This window comes from Photinus pyralis, unplaced genomic scaffold (genome assembly GCF_008802855.1).
Source record: "Photinus pyralis isolate 1611_PpyrPB1 unplaced genomic scaffold, Ppyr1.3 Ppyr1.4_unclustered_Scaffold4085, whole genome shotgun sequence".
NCBI lineage: Eukaryota > Metazoa > Arthropoda > Insecta > Coleoptera > Lampyridae > Photinus > Photinus pyralis.
This window is the reverse complement of record NW_022171522.1, coordinates 206,456-233,128: the sequence shown is the minus strand read 5'-3', so window position 1 is coordinate 233,128 and position 26,673 is coordinate 206,456. Positions and strand designations below refer to the sequence as shown.

The 26,673-nt window shown below is 34.1% G+C and overlaps 1 protein-coding gene across 8 annotated transcripts; it reads left to right on the top strand.

The window, feature by feature from the left end:
- The first annotated feature begins 153 nt into the window (after positions 1 to 153).
- LOC116182171 (protein CREBRF homolog) lies at positions 154 to 26,673 on the top strand. 8 transcript variants are annotated; one of them, XM_031502678.1, is made up of 8 exons: positions 473 to 899; positions 1,068 to 1,215; positions 1,270 to 1,648; positions 13,522 to 14,039; positions 14,094 to 14,546; positions 23,648 to 23,767; positions 23,826 to 23,929; positions 24,274 to 26,673. In XM_031502678.1, exons 2-7 carry the CDS (start codon positions 1,080 to 1,082, stop codon positions 23,915 to 23,917), a joined length of 1,698 nt encoding a protein of 565 aa, XP_031358538.1. In that variant the 5' UTR covers positions 473 to 899; positions 1,068 to 1,079; the 3' UTR covers positions 23,918 to 23,929; positions 24,274 to 26,673. The 8 variants fall into 8 exon arrangements, with proteins under 8 accessions (XP_031358533.1, XP_031358536.1, XP_031358535.1 ...); XM_031502681.1 differs by having other exon boundaries at positions 474 to 899; positions 25,127 to 26,673; XM_031502676.1 differs by having other exon boundaries at positions 466 to 899; positions 1,068 to 1,648; positions 23,823 to 23,929; positions 25,127 to 26,673.

Genomic DNA, 26,673 nt, shown 5'->3' with positions numbered 1-26,673 from the left:
TCTACCTAATTCCTTCACTCAACCATTGTATATAAACAATGACAACGATATAAATCATTTTTTCCTGCGTGATACGCCACTGGTAAACACCTGAACTCTCACCAGTTAAAAAAAAGAAAACTGCTGTCGTTCCAATATATGTAACATAGATGGCGATACCATTACAAGAATGAGAACTTAATCTTATAAATATTTTGTTTGTAATTTGTATAGGCACGCGATGTTTTTCTTTTAGAGTATGAATTTATGAAATCTTAGTGAAGTAAAAGACAGGTAATTGTTGTGTACCAATTTACATAATACTCGTAATGAAACAAATTTCTACGTGGGTTCATTATTGATTTACTCTTTAAATGTTATCAACGTTTGATAAACAATAATAGTGCTGTCGTATTGACGTTGCAATTTTCATGAAGCAGTTGTACCTACTGTTGTGTTTGTGTTTTGATCAAAATTAGTAGCGTGATTGGAGGAGATTTTCAATTCTGAATTTGGATTGGTGTTTGAAATTGATTCAATGTATGCATGTGACCTTTATAATAGTAGTAAACCTGTCGTGTTGTTTTCGCATATTTCGCTCGTTTGATAAGCAATATATCAATTGTTTAGATATTTATTGTGAAAATTCGGTCGGTACAATCGATGATTATATTAGAAACAAATTTGTTATTGGATGACACGGCGGATTAATCGCGTAGCCTGTGAAAATCTACGGAGGTGTAGTTGTTGAGTCATTGTCAGATCAGGCTGTCCAGCATGGTGGAAGTGTGTGATTAAAGCGCGCGAGAATTACATTGTTATCAGAAATTTGATAATATTATGTGTTTGATTTTTTGAAGGCTAAAGTTCTACGATTATCAGTAACAACACGTGCACGATCATTTTAGAATAGTTGAATGGTTAGTTGTTTACTCATGGCTTACTATTATTTGTTTACTCATTCCTGTTGCACAATATTTGATACCACCCCATGGTGTCTTTTATTATCTATCTCCTATTATTAAAGTTGAACAGTAATTCAAAGTTATGTACATTCGATTTGAAGTTGTAACTCTGCCATTTTTCAGATATAATTCAGTATGACGGACTATACAGGTGATTTCTTTTTGGATCCGGGCATTGTCGTTAAAGAAGAGCCTGACTCGCCGGATATACCGATAAATACAACCGCCAGTGTTCCCATTCCGACCAGACGTAGTGACATTTTTACCTTACGTAAGATAGGCCAACTAGATTATCCTTTATCTCTATTGATTGATTATAACTTAGGTGGACAAGTTCCGATTGAGAGCCATTTTACGTACGGCAGTAATACAATGTGGACCACTCGAATAACAGATTTGGATAACGATTATCCGAAATCGGAGGGTCTTATTCACATGGACGACGATGACATATTTCAAGTCGATAAAGCAGACCTTATTCAAGGACCAACGTTAGCGGAGCTGAACGCAAATGATGAAAACTTTTTGGAAGATTTAAATTTCGATGATCTTCTTTTACCGGAAGAGGGCAGTTATGGATATGTTAATTCGACACCTATTTTAACTCAAAAAATTTCTACGCCTTTAATGCATTATTTTAATAACCATTTTAATAACCCACAAATTGCTTCATCTTGCCCACAACCTGGCATGGGATTTTACAGGTAAGTCGATAGAATACCTATGCAGTTCTGAACTTCTAATTCTATTGGTAAACATGAAGTTGTCAAGATGAGTAATAGAGTATAACAATTGCACAACTATAGCATGAGTTTTACAAATCGAAAATGCTGGGCCACAATTAATAGTGATGACCAAGTAATAGTCCACTTTATTTCTGATCTATTTATTAATAGTGATTTATTGCTATTTGTAGAGTGAAATTTGCAATGAGGGGTTACTTAGAAAAGTTGGCGAAAGAGTAGTATTAATTAGACAATTACTAATTGCATTTAATTTAACACTTCATTTTGAATCAAAGGTTGGATTTATTTACCTTTTCATTTATTTATATTGTTTTATATTTTCAATTATCTATGGAGGACAGTAAAATGTTATTTACACTTTGCTGCTCTGAATTGCCATTGGCCAGGGCCATGTTATACAGTTATTAACTTACCAAACAAAGACAAATACATTTTTGGTGAATGTGTGTGAATTCTCCGGAATACTGTACTGTACCGGAACCTTTTATTTTAGAAATTGAGTACTGATAATAATAAGGCTTATAGGTAATAATTTTTTATTTGTGTTAATTATGCAACTAGACATTTACACTCGCCAGAAGAGAACAAACATCATGAGAAACATAATAAAATAATAAATATAACAGCTATAAAACCAAAGCAAAAAATCTCCGTTAGCGAATTTTTCCCCAGTGCTCTGATGGTATACAGGAAATAAACGACTCAATTCCTCAAAACCTTCCCCATGGATATTTAATTAAATATGTGGGGGTTTTGAGGAATTGAGTCATTTATTTCCTGTATGGTTTATCACCCCATTTAGAGCATGGATCAACCACGAGTTTTTTCTGGCTCTGATGGTACTAAAATAAAATTTTGGACTAGTGGGTTACCATTGAATCATATTAACTGTCTGGTTACTTATGGACGCCATTTTGGATACAATGAATTTTTTATGGCAATTGGCCGTGTTGATGGTGACTATGTGAGACTCGATGTGAGATGATGAACAAATGAATTTGGTTTCAATCACAATTTGCCATGGAATTATTTCCACAAGATGCATTGTTAACCTTTTTATCGTAAAAAGGTCTCGTGATCCCCATAGTAAAAGTGAAAAAACCGCATCCTGTATATAAAAGCAACTGTTTTCTGTCTGTCTGATGTTGGATATAGGCGTCTCTACACCTCTGCACCAATCAACACCAAACTTGGTCCACGGTCTAAGTGGGTAGAGCAGAGTTAACTTATATAAAAAAATAGACCTACCGTGGTCCCATTTTCAAGGTCTTTATGTTGTAAACAGAGAGCGCCCAGTCGGTACACTTACCTAGTGTTACATATTTACTTGCAATTGCGAGTAATAGTAATAATTGTTGAATAAACCTTGCAACATGTTTATTCTTGGGAAACCGTGAGATTTGGTAAGGGGTTTTCAAAATTTATACCAATTTTGCTTATGGCTTTTTTGAATAAGAAGTCTAATTATTTACCACTTTGGTGTTGACATATTGTATTCAGGGTGAGCTAGTTCAGGTAATTACATCATATCTGCACTGCGTAACCATGAATTAAACTGTGGTGAACAATGTCATTGGGTTAGTAGGTTGCCAAATCCATAGAGTGCCACAGAGTTTGAATCTGAGGCCACTGCTATTTTTTATATTTATTATCGGTAGTAGTATGATATGACCACTGGTTTCGCATCTGTTACTTTATGCAGTTGACATAAATGTTTTTAGAACAAGCAATGCTTACTTCAATGATTGGGCGTTTGCATGAGGACTTCAGAAATTCAAAATTGGTTCCCAGCAAGTTATGTTGATAATCGTAAACGATTTACAAAGCGCGAATTTTCACATTAACAGCCTTTTTTTGCTGAAAAATTAGTTACCACAGCCAAATTCGTTTCTGAAAAATCCGCCCACAATACTAAAGTTGAGAAGGCGCATGCGTAGTCTATTTTTGATATATATGCCCAATTGCTTTTCAGGGTGGGTTTTTTCTGGCTTTTTCGTGTAAAAGTGAGTAATAGTACTTTTCGATCGCAATTAGACAATATGAAAAAAGGCGCCACAATATTGTGGTTATGTTGTGGTGGTTCACATTTTACTATGGGTAAGAATAAGAATAAAAGTTTTGAACTGTTTTGAATTGTTAACTAATACTAAACGACCTCATATGGAAGTATCTTTGTTTTATTTTTGTATTTTAAAAATGGAAAGTGATTCGTGTATGATTAGATTTGAAATATACCTACTTTTGCCATATAAATTTATTTCGAACCAGCCCATGTAAAAAAACTTGTTAATTATTTCAAAATGAAAACCTCAGTGGTTTTTTCTGGTTGGGTTCATTCAGGCGAACCCTGTTGCTTTTACCTATAAACAGCAGCTTCCGTTAAAACGTCAGAAAAATCTGTCTGCTAATAAAAAAAGTTGATGTAAACCCTGCAGCATAGGCACCAACATGCCTCCCACCTTCCACATTGTGCTCTCTCAGTTTCTTCATGGCATTTTCAAGACGCATCAAACGTATTAATTATATGGTATAAACAGAGCGACTCCTCCCACTTCACAGCTAATTAAAAATCACGTTCCATACAAAAGGCGCGTCAATTACGTTGGTATTTGTTTGTGTTTGGGTTTTATTACTTTATAATTAAGTTACTATCAAGAAACATGAATGAAGTAAAGTATCCAATTATGTATGAATTATCTTAAAGTTACCATGTAATTATTTTCACATTCAAAACATACTTCCAACCAGAGCTGAGGCTTGATCTAGAGATTTTTTAAAAGTTTTCTTACTGAATCAGAAATGTTCACCAATATCATATCTATTCCTGAATATCTTATGATGATCTTATGATAGATGATACAACGATGGTCAAATTAAGAAAAAGTTGCACAATTAAACCGTTATTATCATGCCTTTAAAGAAAACCAGAAAAATCGGTTGGCTCGTGTGGCGCAGTTCAGTTAAAGCTGAACTGTGGTGCTAAGGGTCCCTGGTTCGAATCCGGGTTCGGGCATGGATATTTGTAAATGTATAGTGGGTTGGGTTGGTAGAGCAGCCTTGGCTGAAACTCCGCCCACTCAAAAATAAAGGCAAAATAAAATAAAATCCAATTACTTCCTAAGATATTCAGAAAATCCGAAATTTTCCGATTTGGTTTTTATTTTTCTCTGATGTTATTTGAACAGATAACAAAAAATAGAGAACATTTCTCATTGCCTCTTTTTGAGCTTTGCACACCGTTGAGAGATTTTCAATACAAAGTTTCATTTTGGAGAAATCATCATCAACTTTATTTTTTTATATTGCCCGTAAAAAAAGGACATACTGTACTGAGTAGCATTTTTTATCACAAATCCAACGATATATGTGTTACGCACACCAAACAAAAGTTGGGAACTATTAGTTTCAACAGGATGGTGCACCTGCACACAACGCTCTAATCGTGCAAGAATACCTATCAGACAAATTTCCTGAAAAATGAAAATGTTATCCGATAGGTATTCCGGCACAATTAGAGCGTTGTGTGTGGTATAGTATAGTATAGTATATTTTTTTTATATTGCCAATACATTCCATAGAGAAATGTATGCAATATTTGTCATAAATTGTAACAGCAGAAATTACATAGAAAAGAATAACAACTAACAAGATTGACAAATTACCAATATAAAATAATGTAAATATAAATATAATGAAACAATATACATAAAAATATAATTATCTACAGATATACCTCAAGATATACTAACATGCTAACATAACTACGAAAAGCGTTTTCTTTTTATTTCGATAACGAGATGTAGTCACTTAAGCAATAAAATGTATATAGAAGTAAAAATTGTTTGAGTTTTAACCTAAATTGTCTAACTAAAGGTAGGGATATTTTTAATTGCGTCTGGTAGTACATTAAAGATTTTGCAGCATTGATAAATTAAATTATTCTTGAATAATGCTGTCCTATGTTTACCAGGGTTTAGATTAGTTTTATGTCGGGTGCTATAATTATGTACAGGTTGAATAAAGCGAGACTTATTTTTATACCCGAAGCAGCATGTGGGTGCACCATCCTGTTGAAACCAACAGTTTCCAACTTTTTTTTTATGTGTGACATATATCGTTGGATTCGTAATAAATACAATACAGTATGTACTTTTTTTAAAGGTCATATAAAAAAATAAAGTTGATGATTTCTCAAAAAAGAAACATTGTATGGAAAATCTCTCAACAGTGTTTTGTAGAGCTCAAAAAGTGGCAATGAGAAAGTGTTTTCTATTTGTTTGTATCCGTTCAAATAGCATCTGAGAAAAATAAAAACCAAATTGGCAAATTTCAGTTTTTTTGGTATTTCTTGGGAAGTATTCGGATTTTTTTAGTTTTCTTGAAACATTTGCATGAATATATCATCCAACCAAATCGTAGTTTCCACACACATGATTTGATCCTGATTAATAATAAATAATTAGTTATTTATTCTGCGTTCATAATTATTTTAATCCATTCCATCTATAATATGGGTTATACCTACAGAAGAAAAAAAAATAGAAATTGCATTACAAAAAAATGTCAACATATATGTTTTTGAAATCAGAAAGAAAAGATTTATTCAATTTTTGAAAAATATACAGGGTGTTCCATTAAAAATTTATCAAATTTGCATCTTTGACTAACGTTTTACCCTATAATAAACGCACTACGCGCTGTCTAAATATACGGAATAGCCCTGTACATTCGTTGGTGATTTTTTGAACTGCTTGACGGATTTTGCTCAAATTCAGAAGTGTGTTAATTTAGAAATTCGGCTTCATAAAGAACATTTATGTGGCCATCCCTCTCTTGAATATTGAATTTTTTGTCATATTGCTATTTCTCAAAATCATTTGATTCGTTTTGAAAAAATGTGTAGATTGCACAAATAAAATTTTAATAATTTTGTGGGTGTGAACCGAGTCTTTTCTTACATTGACCAAAATGTAGCAGGAGTGGCTTAACTTTATGTGTTGGGGGAATAGATTATCACACATTTTTACAAAATGGTATGACTCGATATAAATATTACCAACTCCAAAATAATATGAGTAAAATCCAAAGATTTGTAAATTAATGAACTGCTGATTAAATTGAATTCCACAGGTAATCCATAATAGGTGTGTGTTTTTTAAGCTATTTTTAATTTATCATCTGTATTGTTACATCTGAGATATAGATACGACTGGATACGTATTATCATTTTTTGCACTACACTTACTGCGATTACATCAAGTGGAATTATAAAACTGAATAGGTTTACTTAATCTGATTGATACTAAGTATCTTACCTCATGGATACTTTTGTTAAATAACAAATAACAATGAAATTTAACTGATATATATATATATATATTTTTTCATTTTTGTACTATTATTTGATTTACTGTATTCTTGTTACAGTGTATAATTAACAGAACCGATCGAGAGCCACATTGTGCATTCACAAAGTAGAGCGCTAAACAGGTACAATATAAAAACCAGGAAAACCCAGATATTTCGAAAACTATCAGAGATAGATATAGGACATTATTACCAAAAGTTGAAGGTTTTTGAAAGAGCTAAAAGATGACAAAAAGATATACTTACAGGGTGTTTAATTAAAAAAGTGATATTATTTAATATGAAGTTTTGTAACTTTCTACTTACAAATAAACACCCTGTACATTTATTGCACTTTTACTTTACCTAGGATAAAAAATTAGACTGGAATCAAAATGTAAGTAGTAATTTTGATAATAAACTAACACTTACAAATCTAATTATCTTTAAAACTACAAATTCTTCGTATATTTACCACGTAATAAAAATAGTCACAGTTACATTGGCCTTTTCAATTTTATAAACATTTTTTCTAAAATTCCTATCCTTTGATGGCCTACCTTTTGAAAAAGGGTTGGTTTGGATGGCATCTGTGATTTAAAATTTACGCGTAGTACAAATTATGGATCTTTAGGAGTGTAGATCTCCAGATTAACAAATTTCTCCAAGATCAGATGTTTTTCATACTTTGTTTAGAAATGTGCCACCTTGAAGGAGGAATTTGGGAAACCATTTTACTAAATTGAAAAGGACATACCCAAAAAGATAGTTAAATCTATTACTGTTAGTTCAGTTAAATGAAAGAACTATTTTTAAATTTCATCATCGTGTTGGCAATAATGCCTACTTAAGTTTAAAGATCCTGTATAGGCTTCTCTTGATGCAAGTCCTATTGAATGTGGAGTCTAAGGACACAAAAGATACATAGTAAACTTTCATTTTTACCTGTTAGATTTTTTGATACTTCATTGATAAAACAACAATTTGTCGAAATGGTGTACATTCGCGAAGGAGTGTGGTAGAAGATTTAGGGTGTACGCTTTTTCCAATTTTGTAGTCTAAAAAACATTTTCTCTATTATCAAGTACCTGGTTTTGAACATGCAGAAAATATTCAGAGTGTAAGTAATACCTTCATATAATGTTTAGGTGGACATGGACAATCAACATTTAGAATGCTGGTCACCCCTTGGATTGTAGTATGAGAGATTGCTGCAATGCGATGCACTTGTAGGGCGTTGAGAAATTTTCTCCATCTTTTGATGTCTATGTGAAATTTTTGTTTATGTCCTAACATAGGTACTGAGTGATGAACTCGAGGATGAACTGTACTCTGTGTTCAAAAGTTGAAATTGATGCCGATTCATGTTACAATATGCTAAAACAATATGAACCGTTTTAATATTCTCAAGTTCCCGTACATTTTAATGACCCACATAAGAAATTTAAGCCCTTTGTGTACATGGTACGTTTCTTCAAGGGAACTTGGAGTATATTATAACCTGCAGAAGAAGCAATGCACAATGGAAACTTTGTCCGATTTAGTCTGTTTTATGTGAATGTCTCTGGAAATTTTGTTTGCAAATGCTGAGAAAGTAGGGCGCTATTGATTTTCAATTATATTATTTTCATTGTCTACACTTTTTAATATAGTTTAGCTTTAGGTATCCCTTTGTTTTGGTTCATGGCGGAACTGTTGACTTAAAACTGATATGAGGAAACTTATTTGTGTTTACTTATCTATCTTTTGTATTAAAGCGTGTTTATAGGTACGTTTGTGTTTTGATATTTTTTAAAGGATTGGTACCTAGGTATTTTCTGAGATTAGATGTTTATCTTAATTTATAAATCTTTAATATTTATTTAGTGATAATGATTGTAACTGTTATGATAATTACAAGTGATACCAGTTATATTGGCATTGGCATTTTGTCAGATTTTGGGTAGTACGTAAAAATGTTCTAGTTTTCAAACTTACGTATGTAGAGCAAATGCTGCCTCTGGTGAAGAATAGCAAAAATAATTTGAGTTCGTGTCTGGCCATTACAAACTTGATGTCTCTTTTCACGTTATAAGTATTTATTGTTTTAATGACTTTTAATTCAAATTACTTTACAGTAGTAGTAAATGAATAAACAAAAGTAGTAAATAGTAGGATTTTTCGCACGTCATCGGTGTATTATGACGTCATTACTAAGTATGTTTACATTGCATCATGCAATCATTGGAAGAGAATACCTATGTAGGCAGCCATACAGTGTTGCATTGTGGGTAGGATACCCATTATACCAACGTCTTTTATTGACCATTTACTAAAAGAAATGTAGTAGTTATTTGTAACAGGTTGTCTATGTCGCAATTCTTTATCACCAAGGTGGACATTATCATTTGGACGTAAACGAGAAATTAAATCATTATAATTATTTTTTCGTAATAACAACGCTCGCACTACGTAGCGGCAGAAGTTGAAAAACGACTACAATCTGGACTTACCCCATACTCACGAGCAGAGCCACTGTTATCTTCATGTCAAAACGACGGACGTTTCGCGGCACAATGACTTTTTAAACTTATTTACATAACATGCATCTAAAAAATGGGCCCTTGATAGTCCAATATTGGGTAACACCAATTTTTTTTTTTAATCATCTTTTTGATAGCAAAATATTCGCAACAACTTTTCTTCTGGAACCCTGGACCCATTAAATACGTTTTTCTCTTTCAGAATTTGCTAAATGGATTGAAGTTTATAATATCTACAGAAATATTAATTTAATATAATATACAGGGTGTAAAAAAAGTATGCTGCCAAACTGAAACCCTGGATAGTAGGCAACCAGCTGAGCAGAAAATACTTAATAACTGGTTGTCTAATCAGTACCGTTGCGGAACTATGAACCCCTAAAGACGACCAATGAGCGCGCCGTATTACGAATACCGCAACACAGGGATGCCGATGCGATATGTAACCGACTCTTGCTGCGTTAGGCGCAGGGTTCGATTCTCGCCTCGGGCATTTTTTTTAAATAATTTTTATTTGTGGCCCTGAAAAGGGCCGTTTTTTTTCTCGCTTTCTTTAAAGCAAGTGCTCAAAGTGACCACCTTGAACGTCAATGCACAGATGGGTGCGTCGGATTAGACTATCACGCGTAAAACAGCATTCGTTGGTATGCATTAGCAAAGATGCAAAGTCGGGCTCGGCCTGGCACTGCTGCAAAAACCATTGACATGCCTCTACTCGAGGTACGTAGTCATTATGAGAGAGGCCTTGAACCTTTTGTAAGTGAAATGGGTGCATTCCTTCGTCGTTCAAAACCTGCCAGACGCTCATGTTTGAACAATCCAATTCGTGGGCTATTGCGCGAGTACTGGTTGACGGGTTCTCTTTAATCCTATTTAAAACAGCTTCTTCAAATTCCACTGTTCGTCGAGTCCGTGGACGGCCAGTTGCATCAGGATTGCGACCCAGCGTGCCATGCTCACCTAAATTTCGATGGATGTTGACAAATTGCGCGCGGTTAGGCTGGACACGGTTAGGATATCGTTCGGCATAAAGACGAACTGCCTCTCGCGCATTACCGTCAGCTAAGCCGTAAATAAAGTGCATATCTCGTCGCTCCACAAAGTCGAATCGATTGGCCATGGTTAGATTAATAATTAAAGGTAAATAAAACTTCACAAAAAATATCCAAGAAGACGATACTCTGAACACAGGCTTCAGATAACTAACCAGCGCGTTGACTGACAGTTCACAATCTGTCACTCCCCACCGTTCACCTAACGCAGCAAGAGTCGGATACATATCGCATCGGCATCCCTGTGTTGCGGTATTCGTAATACGGCGCGCTCATTGGTCGTCTTTAGGGGTTCATAGTTCCGTAACGGTACTGATTAGACAAGTATTTTCTGCTCAGCTGGTTGCCTACTATCCAGGGTTTCAGTTTGGCAGCATACTTTTTTTACACCCTGTATACACGGTGTCCATTTTTAGAGTGCCACTATGGGGATCTCACTTATCTTAAAAGATAGAAAGTTGGTGAAATGGGGGCAAAGTTGCTAATTTCCGTGCTGAATAAGAATCTGAAAAAAAATTTCAAATATCTTCAATAGTTTTGAAGATATCGCAAAAAAACGAAAATTTCTTATTTTCGTTTTTATTTTTTTATGATAAACTAATCGTAGTAGACATTTCTAATTAATACATTATTCGAACACTTTTTAATGGAGATTTCAAATATGGCATTCTGTTTTTAATAACTTTCAAGATGACGGAGAAACACGTGGCAACTTTAGTTTTTCTTATGGGCGCCATATTGAATTTTGACATTTTGGGATAACGTCTTTTTTTCTCTTTACAACGATATATCACACACAGTGGTTCAGTATCACATTTTTCCTAAAAATACAATTTTTAATTTTTTGAGAAGAGTGCTTTGGAAAAACAAAATGTTCTTTTGTTGTAAACAAAAGTTTGACAGTTTAATGCATCTGTCTGGTTGCAGCGTTGTCAGAGAAGTAGAAATTCGATTTTCATCTGAACAGAATTGAACCTTCGTTTTGCAAGAAAATTATAATTAAAATTAGAACAAAATACATCACAACATGTGTTCAAATTGCCCACCTCCTAATTCTGAGCACAGTGCCACTCTCTTCCTAAGATTTGCTATGGCTCTTGACACATCCCTTCTTCTAATCTTGTTCCTGAGAGTGCTCACAATTCTATAACGAAGTTCATCAAGGTCGGCTGGCAATGTTTTGTATATTCAGCTGGACTTCTTTTGAGGAGACAGATGGATTGTTTTATTGCACCTAATTAACAATTATTAAATGATCAGTAGTTGTAATCATGTAAAATTTTTACCGCTTGCAAAATTGCCTACTCATATTCATTGGGTCTATCACCATATTGCTGTCTACATCGTTTAAAAGAAATATTCGCCCAAGTTTTTATGCAGCAAAGAAAAATACCTCAAACTATGTTGTTCCCGCTCCGGATAACGCTGCAAGTATGTTGCAGCAGCCATATGTGAGCATTTCGATGAGAAGTGTAGTAAATTTGCATCATATCTCTTTCATCTGCACTTGAAAAAGGCATTTTCGCAATACAACTATCATAAACCTAAATTACACTACATGAAAGTCAACCTTTTGTTCACAACAGAAGAACGTTTTGTTTTTCCAAAGCACTCTTCTCAAAAAATTAAAAATTGTATTTTTAGGAAAAATGTGATACGGAACCACCATGTGTGGATATATCGTTGTAAAGAGAAAAAAAGACGTAATCTCAAAATGTGAAAATTCAAAAGGGCGCCCATAAGAAAAACTAAAGTTGCCACGTGTTTCTCCGTTATCTTGAAAGTTATTAAAAACAGGATGCCATATTTGAAATCTCCATTAAAAAGTGTCTGAATAATGTGCTAATTAGAAATGGGTACCTACTACGATTAGTTTATCATAAAAAAATTAAAAACAAAAATCAGACATTTTCGTTTTTTTGCGATATCTTCAAAACTATTAAAGATATTTAAAATTTCTCTTCAGATTCTTATTCAGCACGAACATTGGCAACTTTGCCCCCATTTAACCAACGTTCTATCTCTTAAGATAAGTGAGATCCCCATAGTGGCACTCGAAAAATGGACACCGTGTATAATCTTTGCACAGTTGGCATAAACGCGTATCTACATTCAATCATTCAACGTGTGTTTTAACTTACTGTGATAGATCATATCGTAAATGGAGTTCTGAAGGGCTGCGTGTGTGAAACCATCAACATCGCTCACGGGTTCTTACATTGCCATGTTTTTAAGGACTTTCTAGAGGTTTGCCCGATTTAGAAATCTGTGAAATAGAAATCATTGTTTGCAAATGCATCCGCAACTCTCTATGAAATGAAACTTGTTACATGTGTGGATTCTTATATTACTAAAGTAACCTCTCACCTCTCTTACTACTGCGACTAGTAAAAGTGGACCACCATTATCTCTTTCTCGTTCAAAATAAGGAAAAAGATTAGAAATAAATTGCGTACTTTTTCTTGGTAAACCCGATGGTATTTTTGGGTTACACAAGCTTTGGCGCAGAATATCGTAGTGTGACTTACGGAAGTTATGCTTCTAGTTCCTAATGCTAATGTAGCAATAAAATCTATAAAATAATGAAAACGGTAGCAAACAGTTGCCAAATTGCATGTATCGCAATGTCAATGTAAATTTTATTTGCGCATGCTCACACGCTATTTTTAAACATGATCATATTGCCTTTTTTGAAATGATAGTATTTGCTGTATTTTTTAGAAATATATTTACAAATAAGAAAGTTGAAATCCACTTGCACAGGCACAGAGCATTTTTCAACAAAATTTATTTCATTATCTCAACTTTGGGAATACCTTCACATGGGTCAAATTGTTGGTTGTAATCATTATGAATATATCTTAAGGGTTCTATGTTTCACATTATTGACTATTTTATTTCTCTTTTACAGAAGCTTAGAGTCCGGCAGCGCCACATCTAGCCCATTTGAGCCTTACACCAATAAAACCGCCATACCTGCATTTTCCCCCACGAGTCAAACGAGTTCCACGTCTTCCTTATTACAATCTGCATCGTCCCCTTCATTGCCCCCTAGCGGCGTCTCTTCACATAAACACAGCGCACTCCATGAGTTACTACTGAAACGCGAAAATTATAGTGGCTCTCCAGACAGGTCGCCGGCAGGGCAAACAAGTGTCGGCCAATCAACCAGTCCCACAGCGACTGTTAAATTGCTCCGAACACAGAGCTCACGATTGTCTTCATCTGCACCTACTCATCTTGGTCTTGAGCAAATATGGCAAAGAAGAGAGCCCCGCAAACACTTATTGTCGACAAGTTCATTGGTAGAAGCCGGGTCAGCTTCATCTTTGTCAACTGGTGTATTAAGTCCCGAAGCCCCAGATTTATCAAACGACGAAGCGGATACAGAAGAAGACAGCGAGCATTATGAGGATTATTCTTCCGATGGTATATTTATTGATTACTAACCCTTACTTTGTTACCCTCATTTTACTGTCTTAGGTGATTCGGACAATGAAAACGATAAATCGTTTAGGATCATGAGTAAACGTGAAAAATATTTCTGGCAGTACAACGTTCAAGCGAAGGGACCTAAAGGGCAACGTCTAATAATGAAAACAAAAATGGAAGATCCGCACATACTTAACGAAATTACAGATCCCGTCTTCAGTCCCACATGTTCTATGAGAGGAATAAAACATAGCGGTAAAGCGCGCAAAGGTGATGGCAACGATTTGACACCGAATCCAAGAAAACTATTCAATATAGGGAAAGAATTGGATAAGTTGGGACGTGTTATCAATAATATGACTCCGGTCAGTGAATTACCGTTTAATGTACGGCCGAAGAGTAGAAAAGAGAAAAATAAGTTGGCTTCGAGAGCTTGCCGTCTGAAGAAAAAAGCTCAGCACGAAGCGAACAAAATTAAATTACACGGTCTGGAACACGAACATCGTAAGTAGTAATAATCATATGTTCCACTATTTCTTTATCTGAGTAATGCATAATAAAATGTAAATGTGTAATGAGAGTATTTCGAAAAAGCAATATTCTGTTTGGTCCCCTCAAAGAAATATTGGTTTGAGTAATGAAGTTTAATTTTCAATATATTTGGGGGACTTTGTGTTTCATCACAGTTAAATCTAGTAGAACTAGAAATGATACAGGGTCCCACACCAGTGTCAATAATACATGGTAAAACATAATAAAAAATCCTTTTTCGTACTTCCGAGACTAAAATGACAACTTCACTCCATTATAACAAGTACTGAAGTGTCACTTTTTGTCCCGCCGGGATTAAATTTGTGCGAAAATCCCGGAAGGATGAAATTACTAACAAGGCAATTACAGTAGGTTGTTCCACATTTTGTATGCGGCTACTACTTCTTATACGCATCGTACTGCTGCTCATATAGTTTTTTGGATTTCGGTGGTATCAATTCTTTACGTACTTTGGCTGCTCTTTTATCAATATCAAATACACCTTTGTCACCCACCACCAAAATTATGACACTAGCAATGACAGTTTCCAAATTATTTTTGTTACCATAGCATAGGGATTGTCATACCAACGCAACGTTCCTATGGTAACTTGTTCAGCAGCGATTTTTTGAAAGAACGCGTTCTCTAACTCCATACATATTAAGTGTTTCAGTTTCGGAAGTACGAAAAATATCGTATATACTTTGCGACTGAAGTAGTGGTCTTAATCCCTCAGGTAAATTATGGCCCTCCCTTCGGTCGGGCCATAAACTTTACCTTCGGGATTAAAAGTACTACTTCAGTCCCTCGGTATATAATATACTATTGTGCAAAAATGTCATCTATAGATTGTTGCGCATCTACAGACATTATTTTTGAATATACAGGGTGTCCCATTTTTACGGTGTAATAATAAACTGTGATTTTTAAAAATAGTACACTCCGTATATTTTTAGTTGTTTCAATGTCATTTGTTAACATTAACATTAGTTAATCTTGCAATATTATTTTCTTCCTGAATAATTCTCCATAAGCAAACCTCACCTTTATATCTTAGCGAACTTGTTTGTGGAAGTTAAGAAATAAATTGCAACATTTTGATAATGAGAAAGTTGGATCTAGCGGTACAGCAATGAAATGGTAAATTTTCTGAATTTCAAAGTGCCATAACTATTTTTTTTTTCAAATAGAACTACCACTATTTTAGTTTTTTGTGTTTTCTTCAATTTTTAAAAGTGTCACTAATTAATTATTTGCTGCAAGTGTACTCTCTATTTCGTAGTAAAATAAGATTACCAAATTAAAAAGACCAGTCCATCTTTTTTGAAATTCCACTGCAGTAACACAATTCCTTTACTGAGCATAATCTGACAATGGATTCTTTAAAGTTCCTAGCATTGAAAAGGCAAATCGCAGAAGGATTCATACGTGCAATGGCAGCAGTGATTTTTTTAAACATTGTAAAAGCTACAGTAAACGCATAACACAAGACCGTGAACTTATAAATTAAGATGGACTGCTAATGCTGAATTGACAAATGACACCTACATGGGGGCAGCATGTGCATTCACTTGGCGCGAAATTCAAATCAACTAATAAACAAGCAGTAACCTCACGTTTTCTAAATAAATTACTGTGACACGTCATTTTCCAAGGCTGCAATAGGGGGGGGGGGGTCGATAGCACATAGAGGCCCTCAAATACCATAGCACTCAGACATTTGACAAACCTCTGTTTCTCTTACTAGGTTAGGACCATACTATCGACGGCATTACACATTGTATTTAAGTTTAGAGCACCAGAAAGATTTATCTCCCAGTTTAAAAATTGGCCTGCAGGTATCACAATTGGACTTGGTGGACTTAGTACGCGCTTGGCACCTCCTTTTCTCTTTACAGTTGACTCTAGGTAGCCCACTAGTTGTAGGAGTTACTACTTTTTTTGCATCTTTTAACACAAAGATTTTAAATTGTCCAGATTGTGATTTTGGAAGTTCTTACAACTCCTGGGTCTGAATATGGAGTAGAACCCTGACTACCTGTGCTCTATGGGCCAAACGAAACATGGATAAGTGAAAAGCATGGATAATCCAAATTAATATTTATTTCTTACATATGAACATATTGGGCTGTATGAATAAAAGTAAGCAAATGCTTATACTTGCAAAATTCAAAGTAAATACTTGTAACTGCCCCTTCATACTGGTCTGTTTAGCATGGTTTAGCAGCGCTGCACTGCGTCCTGTCCTTCTGCTTAGAAGCGCTGCTAAGTTGCCCAGTGCGAAGGAGCACTTACAAGTATTTACTTTGAATTTTTCAAGTATAAGCATTTGCTTACTTTTATTCATACGGCCCATTGTATACATGTAAAAATTAGAAGGATAAAAAAGATGAGGCGTAGTGTCCATTAATTAAACACTACAATTTAAATGTGGGTTTATAAAACAGTAACGATACCTTGATAAGCTGTTCTAATTCTCGACCGTCTTTCTTGGAAGTTGCGTACGAAGTCCCCTATGTGTGGATTTGCTGGCCCTTGCGCTCCCCGCGTGATGTTTTCATGTTTAACGAAATTCCGCTTACACGGTCATCCTGTCAACGGGTCGTCTTTGCACGGATTTTTCAGCTTAAACTGAAAATTAAGACAGCGAAACAGATTTCTGTTGGACAATTTTCATTTTATTTTATTTTTTTTTCGGCTACACGGCCATTCTGTCATCGGTGCGTCCCCGCGCTGATTTCTCAGGTAAATCTGAAATTACAACAAAGCAAAACTGATTTCTTTTTTTTCATTCCGGAATCATGGGAATTTTTTTTATTGCATAAACTTTTTCATCAGAATGATTTTTTTTCATTCCAGAATCATGGGAATTTTTTTTATTGCATAAACTTTTTCATCAGAATGATTTTTTTTCATTCCGGAATCATTGGAATGGTTTTCTTACAAAAGCAAATGCGTCTTTTTACACTAAGATGAACGGGGAATAAATAATCTGACATCATTGCCAATAACTCAGATAAAAAATGTGATTAGTAATTATCTAACAGGAAATACCTTTATTCAGTGAACAAGTTTTGTCTCTTTTTTTTTGATCTATGATATTCGGGCTTATTAAATTTTATAATTTGTGTTGTTTCTGTTTTCTATTTAACATAATTTGTTGTCATACAAATATACATGTACCTATTTGATGATTCTTATATAGTTGCAACTATTATTGATATAATGTGATTGATTGATTTAATTCCAGAATCATCACATCAGAATGTTTTTTTTTCATTGTGGGGAATTGAGTGTGCTGGATTAGCGGTGTTTTGGCAACGAAATAAATAACGATTTTGAGTTTTCATGCAGGTAGTGAAATTTTACAATTTTCTCCTCAATAATTAAGTAATAATCAAATTTTTTACATTCATCTGAATGTTTTTTCCACTCCGGAATCATTGGAATGTTTTTTCATTACCAAAATGATTTTTTAATTGCGGAATCATTGGAATGGTTTTTTCATTCTAGAAATCAGAAAGGTTTTTTTTTTCAGTCTGGAATCATCGGAAAGTATTTTTTTCATCATTCATTTAATCATTTGGGAATACCTTTTTGTGTGCTTTTCTGTTTTTTTATGGGATTGTTTTTTAATTTCGGAATACAATGGAAATCTGCAAATTTCGGAATTCTTTTGGTTTGCTTTAAAGCATGATAATAACTCTTTTCTTTGATTTGACCATCGTCGTATCTTCTATGGTTTTCTGAGGTCCCCATGATAGACATCTATCTCGGACACAGCGTATGTTTTTGAGGTTTTTATATAGGTAAAGTGTGGCAAAACTATTAATTTTATTCGAAAATGTTTGAAATAAAGGTTGTAGGGAATAAAAAAAAATGAACAACTTTTTTCACATTACCTCCAATTTTCCAAAAAAAAATTCAGTACGTTCAACGAACATAGCACAAGTTAGCAGCTGATTTAATTTTGCGGTCAGCAAATGTAGTGTGTTGAATGCTCCCAAATTTGACATTTTTAATTCAAAATTCAACATACTTGTATTGTATGTGTATGTTAATTGGTGATGGATCAAATATTAATATTACTAGCTGCCCGACCCGGCTTCGCACGGGTGTTTATAATTTTCGTATTCGTAGTTACATGTTGGAATAGATGTGTATGATGTTGGTTACAGAAAAAATAATACCTTAAAATTTGGATTGAAACCCCTTTCACGAATTATATTTGCACCAAAAAATGATGTCATTTGGTATACACATCAGTTTAAATAACTGTTGAATATTCTGCAAGAAATGCGTCAATAGAGGGTTTTGCCCTGACAGAAGTAAAGAATTCAGTGGGTTCAGGTGGCGTTGTAAGTTGCTGTAATTTGACCTTTCTACTGGCACAATATAATCCTGCTGGTTCTAGTCGAAACCTCAAAAACGGAAGGAATTCTGTGAAACTTATTTTTAAATTTGCGGGTATACCAAAAGCTTAATAAAACATGTAAAAACAGTTTTGTATGCATCTTTTAAAAACCTTGAAATATGTCCAATCATTACCAAAAGTTTCGTCGCAATCGGATGAATGGTTTAGGCAAGCATAAGGGAGGGACATTTATACGTACCGACAGACGGAAATTTTTGTATTATGTTTATTATATAGAAACCTTCCCGGACATACGTCCAACTATTCCCCAAAGTTTCATCACAATCGGATAAACGGTTTAGGCAGGCATAAGAGACATACAAACATACAAACATTCATTTTTATTTATATAGATAAATTCAATGGTGTTTTTTGGTAGCAATGGTAGCAAGCGAAACTCGACCGAAAGGAACTTTAAATATGCTAAAGATAATAAGGCACGAAGTCGCTTGCGCGCCATGTTAACTGCGACGGTAGCAAGCAAAACTCGACCGTAAGGAACTTTTCAATTTTTTTACCTCTTCCCGTACGATTTTTTTATTTTCTCACCTTTTAAACCTTCCCTGAACTTCCACAAATAATTCATAACCAAAATGAGCCAAATCGGTCCAGCCGTTCTGGAGTTATAGCGTCAGGAAGGAAAACCCGACTTATTTTTATATTTTATATTATAGATTTACTGAATTTCTTGATAGCGCTAATAATGATAACGTTATAAATACATTAATTATGAGAACGCACAATAACATAAATAATTTATCTTCTAGTAAGAACTGAATTTGGTCGCTTTCCATTTTTCTATATTTGTATTTGGATATCAATTTTCAGGTTGATACGGAATTATAGGTTAAATCAAATGTACTGTCAAAACCTTCAAATTGCCCTGGTATCCCGCCTTTTTTATGCTGACAGCAGAAGTTAGAATTAAAAATTGATGCTGAGCATTTGCAGTCAGCTGAAGTAAGCAATTGCTAACCACGGTAGTTAGCAATGCGTTCAATAAAATTTTGCGCTCAGCAGCTAAGCGCGTTGAAGGTACCCATTGTTTTGTTGTTTTCTATTTTTATTTTTACTGACTTATATAATTCATATGAATTGATTCGTGCCAACCCTGATGGCAAGCGATTTTCTATAGGGCATGGAATGAACAATATTTAGTCCTCACTTTCTTTTGAGCTGTTGTATTTCTCACTTATCTATAGGGGCTCAATATTGAATGAATGAAGATGGTATCTGGGTGTCGATTCATAATTTACTTGTGATGATAGTATACAATTTTCACAAGTCAATATTCTGACGGCCCTCTTTATCCTCCTCATTATGAAAAACATAGGTTTCTGTTGAAATAAATATAGTTACCTATTCAATTTATTGTAACTATGATACGATAAAAATAGTTAGTTCATCTGTCATAATTATACAATATACATGTTTTCAGTTTATTGCTCTAATAGTTTCAACATGGTAGCAGAGCGTGGTTCGCTTTAAAGGTTAACACGGTTGAAGTACTATGGAGCATCAAGGAGGAAGTATAGAAAAATTGAGAGGAACTGATAACTGGACTGTATGGAAATTCGCCATTCGGAATGTTTTGCGAGCGTATACAAATGCTTACGAGATATGTAATGGAGATCTCAGAATGCCAGAGGCTCTGAATGAGGAAGCTACTGCCGAGCAGAAAGCAGAATATATTAGAGACCTGAAGATTTGGGATAAAGCGGACAGAGTTGCTAGTCAAGCATTGGTCAAAGCAATAGAACCCAAAATAATGGCATTACTGGTGACATGCAATACAGCAAGACAGATGTGGATAAAACTTCATAGTATATTTGAGCAACAGACCAAACAAGCTGCTCATGTAGTACAGGCGGAGTTCTTTAGTTTTACAATGAATGAGAAAGATGATATGGTAACTCATATTTCAAAGTTCGAAACTCTTATCTTGAAACTGAATGCACTGAATGTGAAACAAGATGACATGTCTTTAGTAGTAAAACTTCTGGATACGCTACCAGATAATTATGATAACTTACAGCAGGCATGGTGGGCCAGACCAGACGAACAACAAACGTTTAATAACCTGGTGAATGTACTAACATCCGAAGAATCGCGAAGAAAACAAAGACATCTACAAAGCGAGGCATCAGAAGAAAGTACAGGAGCACTACTAGCTGGTCGATATAGGAGCAAATCACAGATTTCACATAAAAAGAATACTACAAAAGGTGTAACTACAAAGAAAACGTTTACTTGTTATGGTTGCGGAGGCAAGAATCACATAAAACGAAATTGTCCCAATCGTAAACAGAAGTTTTACAACGAGGAATCTGGAGAAAACGCTTTCATTACGGAAGTCTTGAATGCGGAAAATGACGAAGATTTTTGGATTGTTGATTCGGGGGCCACTGATCATCTAACATATCATGGCGAGTGGTTCTCATCTTTTGAACAATTTAAGACACCAGTCAAGGTCCACATTGGAAACAAGACATCGATGGATGCGTTGGGAAAAGGCGTCGTAGAAGTTAAAACTTTTGTTGATGGTAAAATTTTTGATTTTCGAATGTTAAATGTTCTCTTTGTTCCAGCTGCTCGTAGAAATCTATTCTCGTGACAGCAGCTTTAGACAAAGGATACGAGTTCAAATCAAATCAAAAGGAGTGCTTTTTCGTCAGTGATGAAAAAACAAAAGCTAAGGGTAGACGAGTTGGTCAGTTATTCACAATGATAATGAAGGTGAAAGTACCAGCGAATAGTTTATTACAATTAAGTAATACTAAAGAAACAAACGTGACTTCGAAATTGAAATCAATTCAAGAGTGGCATGAAATGCTCGGACATCAAAACAGAGTACAAGTTGAAAAAGTGTTAAACCGTAACGGAATCGAGTACACCAAACAAGATTTTTTTTGTGAAGCATGTGTAAAAGGTAAGCAGCATCGTAAGGTTTTTCAACTACGGCAACAACGTGCTCAACGAGAAGGTGAAGTCATGAATGTTGATTTATGTGGTCCTATGGAAATCACTTCGTATGGAGGATCGAGATATTTTATCTGCTTTACATGCGATTACTCAAAATTCCGATTGATCAAATTTCTTAAGGAAAAATCAGAAACTACAAAAGGAATTGCTGAAGTCTTGAATTTTGTGAAAAATCAGTGCGGAAGACCACTAAAAATGTTGCGTTGCGACGGTGGACGAGAATTTAACAACAAAGATGTGACAACGTTGTTAAAATCTGAAGGAGTAATCCTCAGTGTCTCAAATCCATATACCAGCGAGCAGAATGGATGTGCAGAACGCTCTAATCGCACTGTAGTCGAACTTGCAAGAACAATGTTAGCGGCGAAAGATTTACCTAAAGGATTGTGGGCCGAAGCAGTCAACACTGCTGTTTATCTGCTGAACAGAACGGGGCCTAGTAATGAAAATGGTAAATCACCTCTTGAAATATTCACGGGCAAGTCTACACATTTAAACAAACTGCACGTTTTTGGTACTACATGTTTTGTACATAAGCCAAAACAAGTACGAAAGAAGTGGGACCAGAAATGTCAAAAAGGTATTTTTGTTGGCTATTCTGAAGAGATGGATGGTTTTCGTGTTTGGTTGAGTTCTACCAGGAAAATACTTCGTAGTAGAGATGTTGTATTTGAACCAGTAAATTGTACGGACCATTCTAATGAGCATATCAAAAATGATCACCTTTGACATTAACCTTGACGAGAAGCCAAATTACGTAGCAGAATATCCAGGAGAGAACAGATTTGTTCGAGAAAAAGAAATAGAGCAGGTAGAAAATGAAAATATTGATGCTGAGAATGAATTGCAAGAATCGGAAGAAGATAGACAGAATCATGAAAATATTGATGTTGATGACAATGAATTGCAAGAATCGGAAGAAGATGGACAGGATCAACCAAGATATAACTTTAGAAATCGAAGAAATCTTCATTGCACAAAACGATTAATTGAAACAATGATTGCTGAAGTAGATGAACCAAAGTCCTATCAAGAGGCAGTTGAATCACCAGAAAGTAGACATTGGAAACAAGCAATGGAGGAAGAGATGCAATCATTGATAGAAAATCACACCTGGATTTTGGTAGATTTACCAGAAAATCGAAAAGCCATTACAAATCGGTGGAAATTTAAATTCAAAAAGAAAGTTGAAGAGAAAGTTTTATCAGTGAAACACATTACTAGTGAGGATCAATTAGGTGACATTTTAACGATAAACTAAAGATTTAGGAGGGAATGTTGAAATAAATATAGTTACCTATTCAATTTATTGTAACTATGATACGATAAAAATAGTTAGTTCATCTGTCATAATTATACAATATACATGTTTTCAGTTTATTGCTCTAATAGTTTCAACAGTTTCCAACCACCCTTGTAGACCCACCCCGATCATCATGTATGAACAGCTGTATGAAGTTTTTGAAAATCTGAATATAAACTCAGTAATTCTTGACTCGACAATAAATATCAAATTTTTTAAATAAAGGCGTACACACTTTGCCCAGCATGCGTGTGTTAATTGTATGCCTATGGCAGTACTTGAAACGAATGTGTTTTGAATATGATTTTGAAATATTTGCTAATAAATGTTGCATAAATACTTGAGAATTACTGATTGTTATTTATATTATTGCAGGTCGCATTCTAAACGCCATTGTGCAATGCAAACAAGTTTTACTTTCAAAACTGAAAGATCCTACTGAAAATCAAGACGAGCTTTCAAATCACATGGAGAAAGTTGTAAAAACCATAACAAGTATGCATTTTCTTAAACACATTTATCTGTCATTGTAAACTTGTTTATTTTTCAGAAGGCATGATTGCTGGAAACACAACGGATTATGTAAATAAGATAATCGATAAAGTGAACGGCGGTACACCTATAGTTGGACTTCAAGATTTATAATAGACATGAAAGGTAGGCCTCTAATTTTCGTTTGTAACGGTATGAATCTCACTTTAAGGTATATGCGGGAATTATTCTCTTATAAGTACGGTTAAGACTTTAGACAAATGTTGTATTAACGATCCGAGATTCTTTTACAACATTTGGTGGGGGTGTTATCCAAAACATTTGCTAGTGTTACGATGTATGTTGTACTCTTTCCATTGAAAAATTGCCTCGCTACATTCCAATTGTGTTTCAACTTTAAAATGCCAAAATAATTGGCTGGCAATAAAGGTTACAGTTGTTACCTAAATCGGTTTTTTTTTATTTTCCAGTTACACAGGGTGTCTAAAATTCTTTATTACTGATTTTAGGTAAAATATTTGCTTCATTAAGTCACTTGAAATGGTAGCAAATTCGTTAATATTTTATATTATGGTCACAGGACGTAAAAATCTAATTGAAAGCATCGTGAAATCAAAATAGTGTAAATGCCTACTTTTCGAGAGATGATGCATTTGAAGCTCCCCCGTTGTACTTATATACCATATGGTTTTCGGATGTTTTACAATCTGGTTAATTGCACCCTGTTTCTCTACATGTTTGATGAAATCACCTACACGTCCAATTTTAGTAAAAGAAAGCGTTTTTTCGATTGTGGAAAGAGTTTTTTTAATCTTGTTTCTCTGGGTATTAATAGAAAATAGAGGTGGTTACATTATTTTAATCAAACTGTTGGTTATGAATTTGTTAATAATGGAGTAATACAGACTTTTATTGTGCACATTTAATCATAATCCTTGTTCCTGTATCACTGTTTTACATGGGGTGATAATCAAAAAGAAATGGAATGAGTTTCTAATTGCAACACACAATGATGCAGGGACCTCAAATGATTGGAAGGATATTAGTTACATGACCACTTCTTTTTTCTTTCATTTATATATGTGTGTATCTAAACTAAATGATGAGTCACATCTTTTCATATAGCTGTTGGAATGTTTTATTACTAATTCTATTGTAAATTAATTCAATTTATGTAACATTTTAGCTAAAAACAGGAGAATATCATTTTGTTTAACAGTTAGTGCATTTTTAAATGAGAGTTGGCAGCTAGTGTGGAACACAAATTTAGAAAATCAAAACAATCCTTTAGTGTAATTTGCAAAGTACACAATTTTAAATATTTATAAAACGGTCATTTATTTTGTTTTAATTTTCTTACAGCTATTGGAATTGTTAAACAAATTGATTTTTATATTCCAAGTGTCATCTGGCAAATTGGATAAATATTTAATACGAAATACTCACTATTATATACAACATAACCTCACCCCAGTTTATTAATATAACAACACTATAGGTATATAGTAGAAAATTGTTAACATTAATACAGATGGTACTCGTCATTTATTTAATAATTATCAATCTGTATGTAGTACCAGTTCACTTTAATCAAAGAGAAAAAAACAATTATTTTAAACATTGTATATAGTATGTAAAGAATTGTCATTAACTTGTTCCTATTAGTTGTTTACTGCATACTTATTCGTCAAATGTTAAGTATGGTAGAAAGTTTTATCAGTAACTTGGGTAGACTAGTTTATTAATTTACATTGTAGAGTTTTTTATATGAAAATATCTGCTGGCCAGAGTTTTAATATTAAGTTCATTACTATCGAAGTGCGTTATTGCTTTTTGATATCACCTGGGAATTTCGGGAATCTGATTACAACCGTTATTTTAGTACCTCACAATATCTTCATATATTGTCGGCTGTAATCACAATTTTATGAAAAGATAAATAGTGCCATGTGTTTAACATAGACCACACTCAAAAAGTGCCTACTTTAGATTATAAAAAACAGATCTACACAAATTCTTAGGTGATAGAAGTTATGAATTTAATGAAAAAAGACTCGTACCCAATGTATGTACTTCTATATTAGATAGAGTATTTTACTTGGCATTTAGGTTAAGATGATTTGGCGGTTGAGTTTAAAATAAAATACTATGCAGAACGGATAACTTTCTTGACCTTGCTTGTTTTGCTAAGAGTAAATTTCAAATTACTTGCCGAATTTAATCTGTCTTCTTTTAAATGAAGAACCAATCGCCAAACATTAATAAATTGATTTATTTATTATTAAATATTTAATATTGTTATATTACATAATGTAGTATTATATTTTTAACAATTTTATAGTGGATTAATGTTGTAGAAATAGATTAATTTATTTTCTAGGTCTCCAAGACTTGTTATTTTAAAAGTTTCAAGTAAGGTAATGTAAACAAATGTTGAGTTCGGAATTTGATGTATATAGTTGCATTTTGATTTCTTACGAAATTGTAGGCGTCTGAAATTGGCTTTTTGCATTTACTGATTGATGTATCGGATTTTATTAATTTGATCACGGAAGTACTTGTTTGAGAGGTACTAAAAATGTGACATAGCAAAATGATTAGCTTTGTTCACTTATTAAAGGAAAAGTTGTGTTCAGTTTGTGATAAAGTGTGGTTAATGTGTATTATATAGTTTATTAAACGATGCACAGCTCAAACAAAAATCTATTTTTTCTATGACAGAATTATATACCTACACTTAAGTTTTTACTAATGAAAGTAAGATTAAAATTTGATTTTAGTGATATGTACCCATACGTACATTGGCTGTGTTTTAGAATAGTGGTAAAGCCAAGTAAAATACTTCGCTTGAATCTATCATATGTTATAAAATATTACCGCATAAATACATATTTTTGCATAACAAGAAA

Excerpts from the sequence above, each read along its gene's own strand:
- LOC116182171 (XM_031502673.1), top strand. The coding sequence starts at position 1,080 with ATGACGGACTATACAGGTGATTTCTTTTTGGATCCGGGCATTGTCGTT. Across the intron at positions 1,649-13,521 it reads CCTGGCATGGGATTTTACAG|AAGCTTAGAGTCCGGCAGCG; the intron begins GTAAGTCGATAG and ends TCTCTTTTACAG. Across the intron at positions 23,768-23,822 it reads AGTTGTAAAAACCATAACAA|AAGGCATGATTGCTGGAAAC; the intron begins GTATGCATTTTC and ends TTTATTTTTCAG.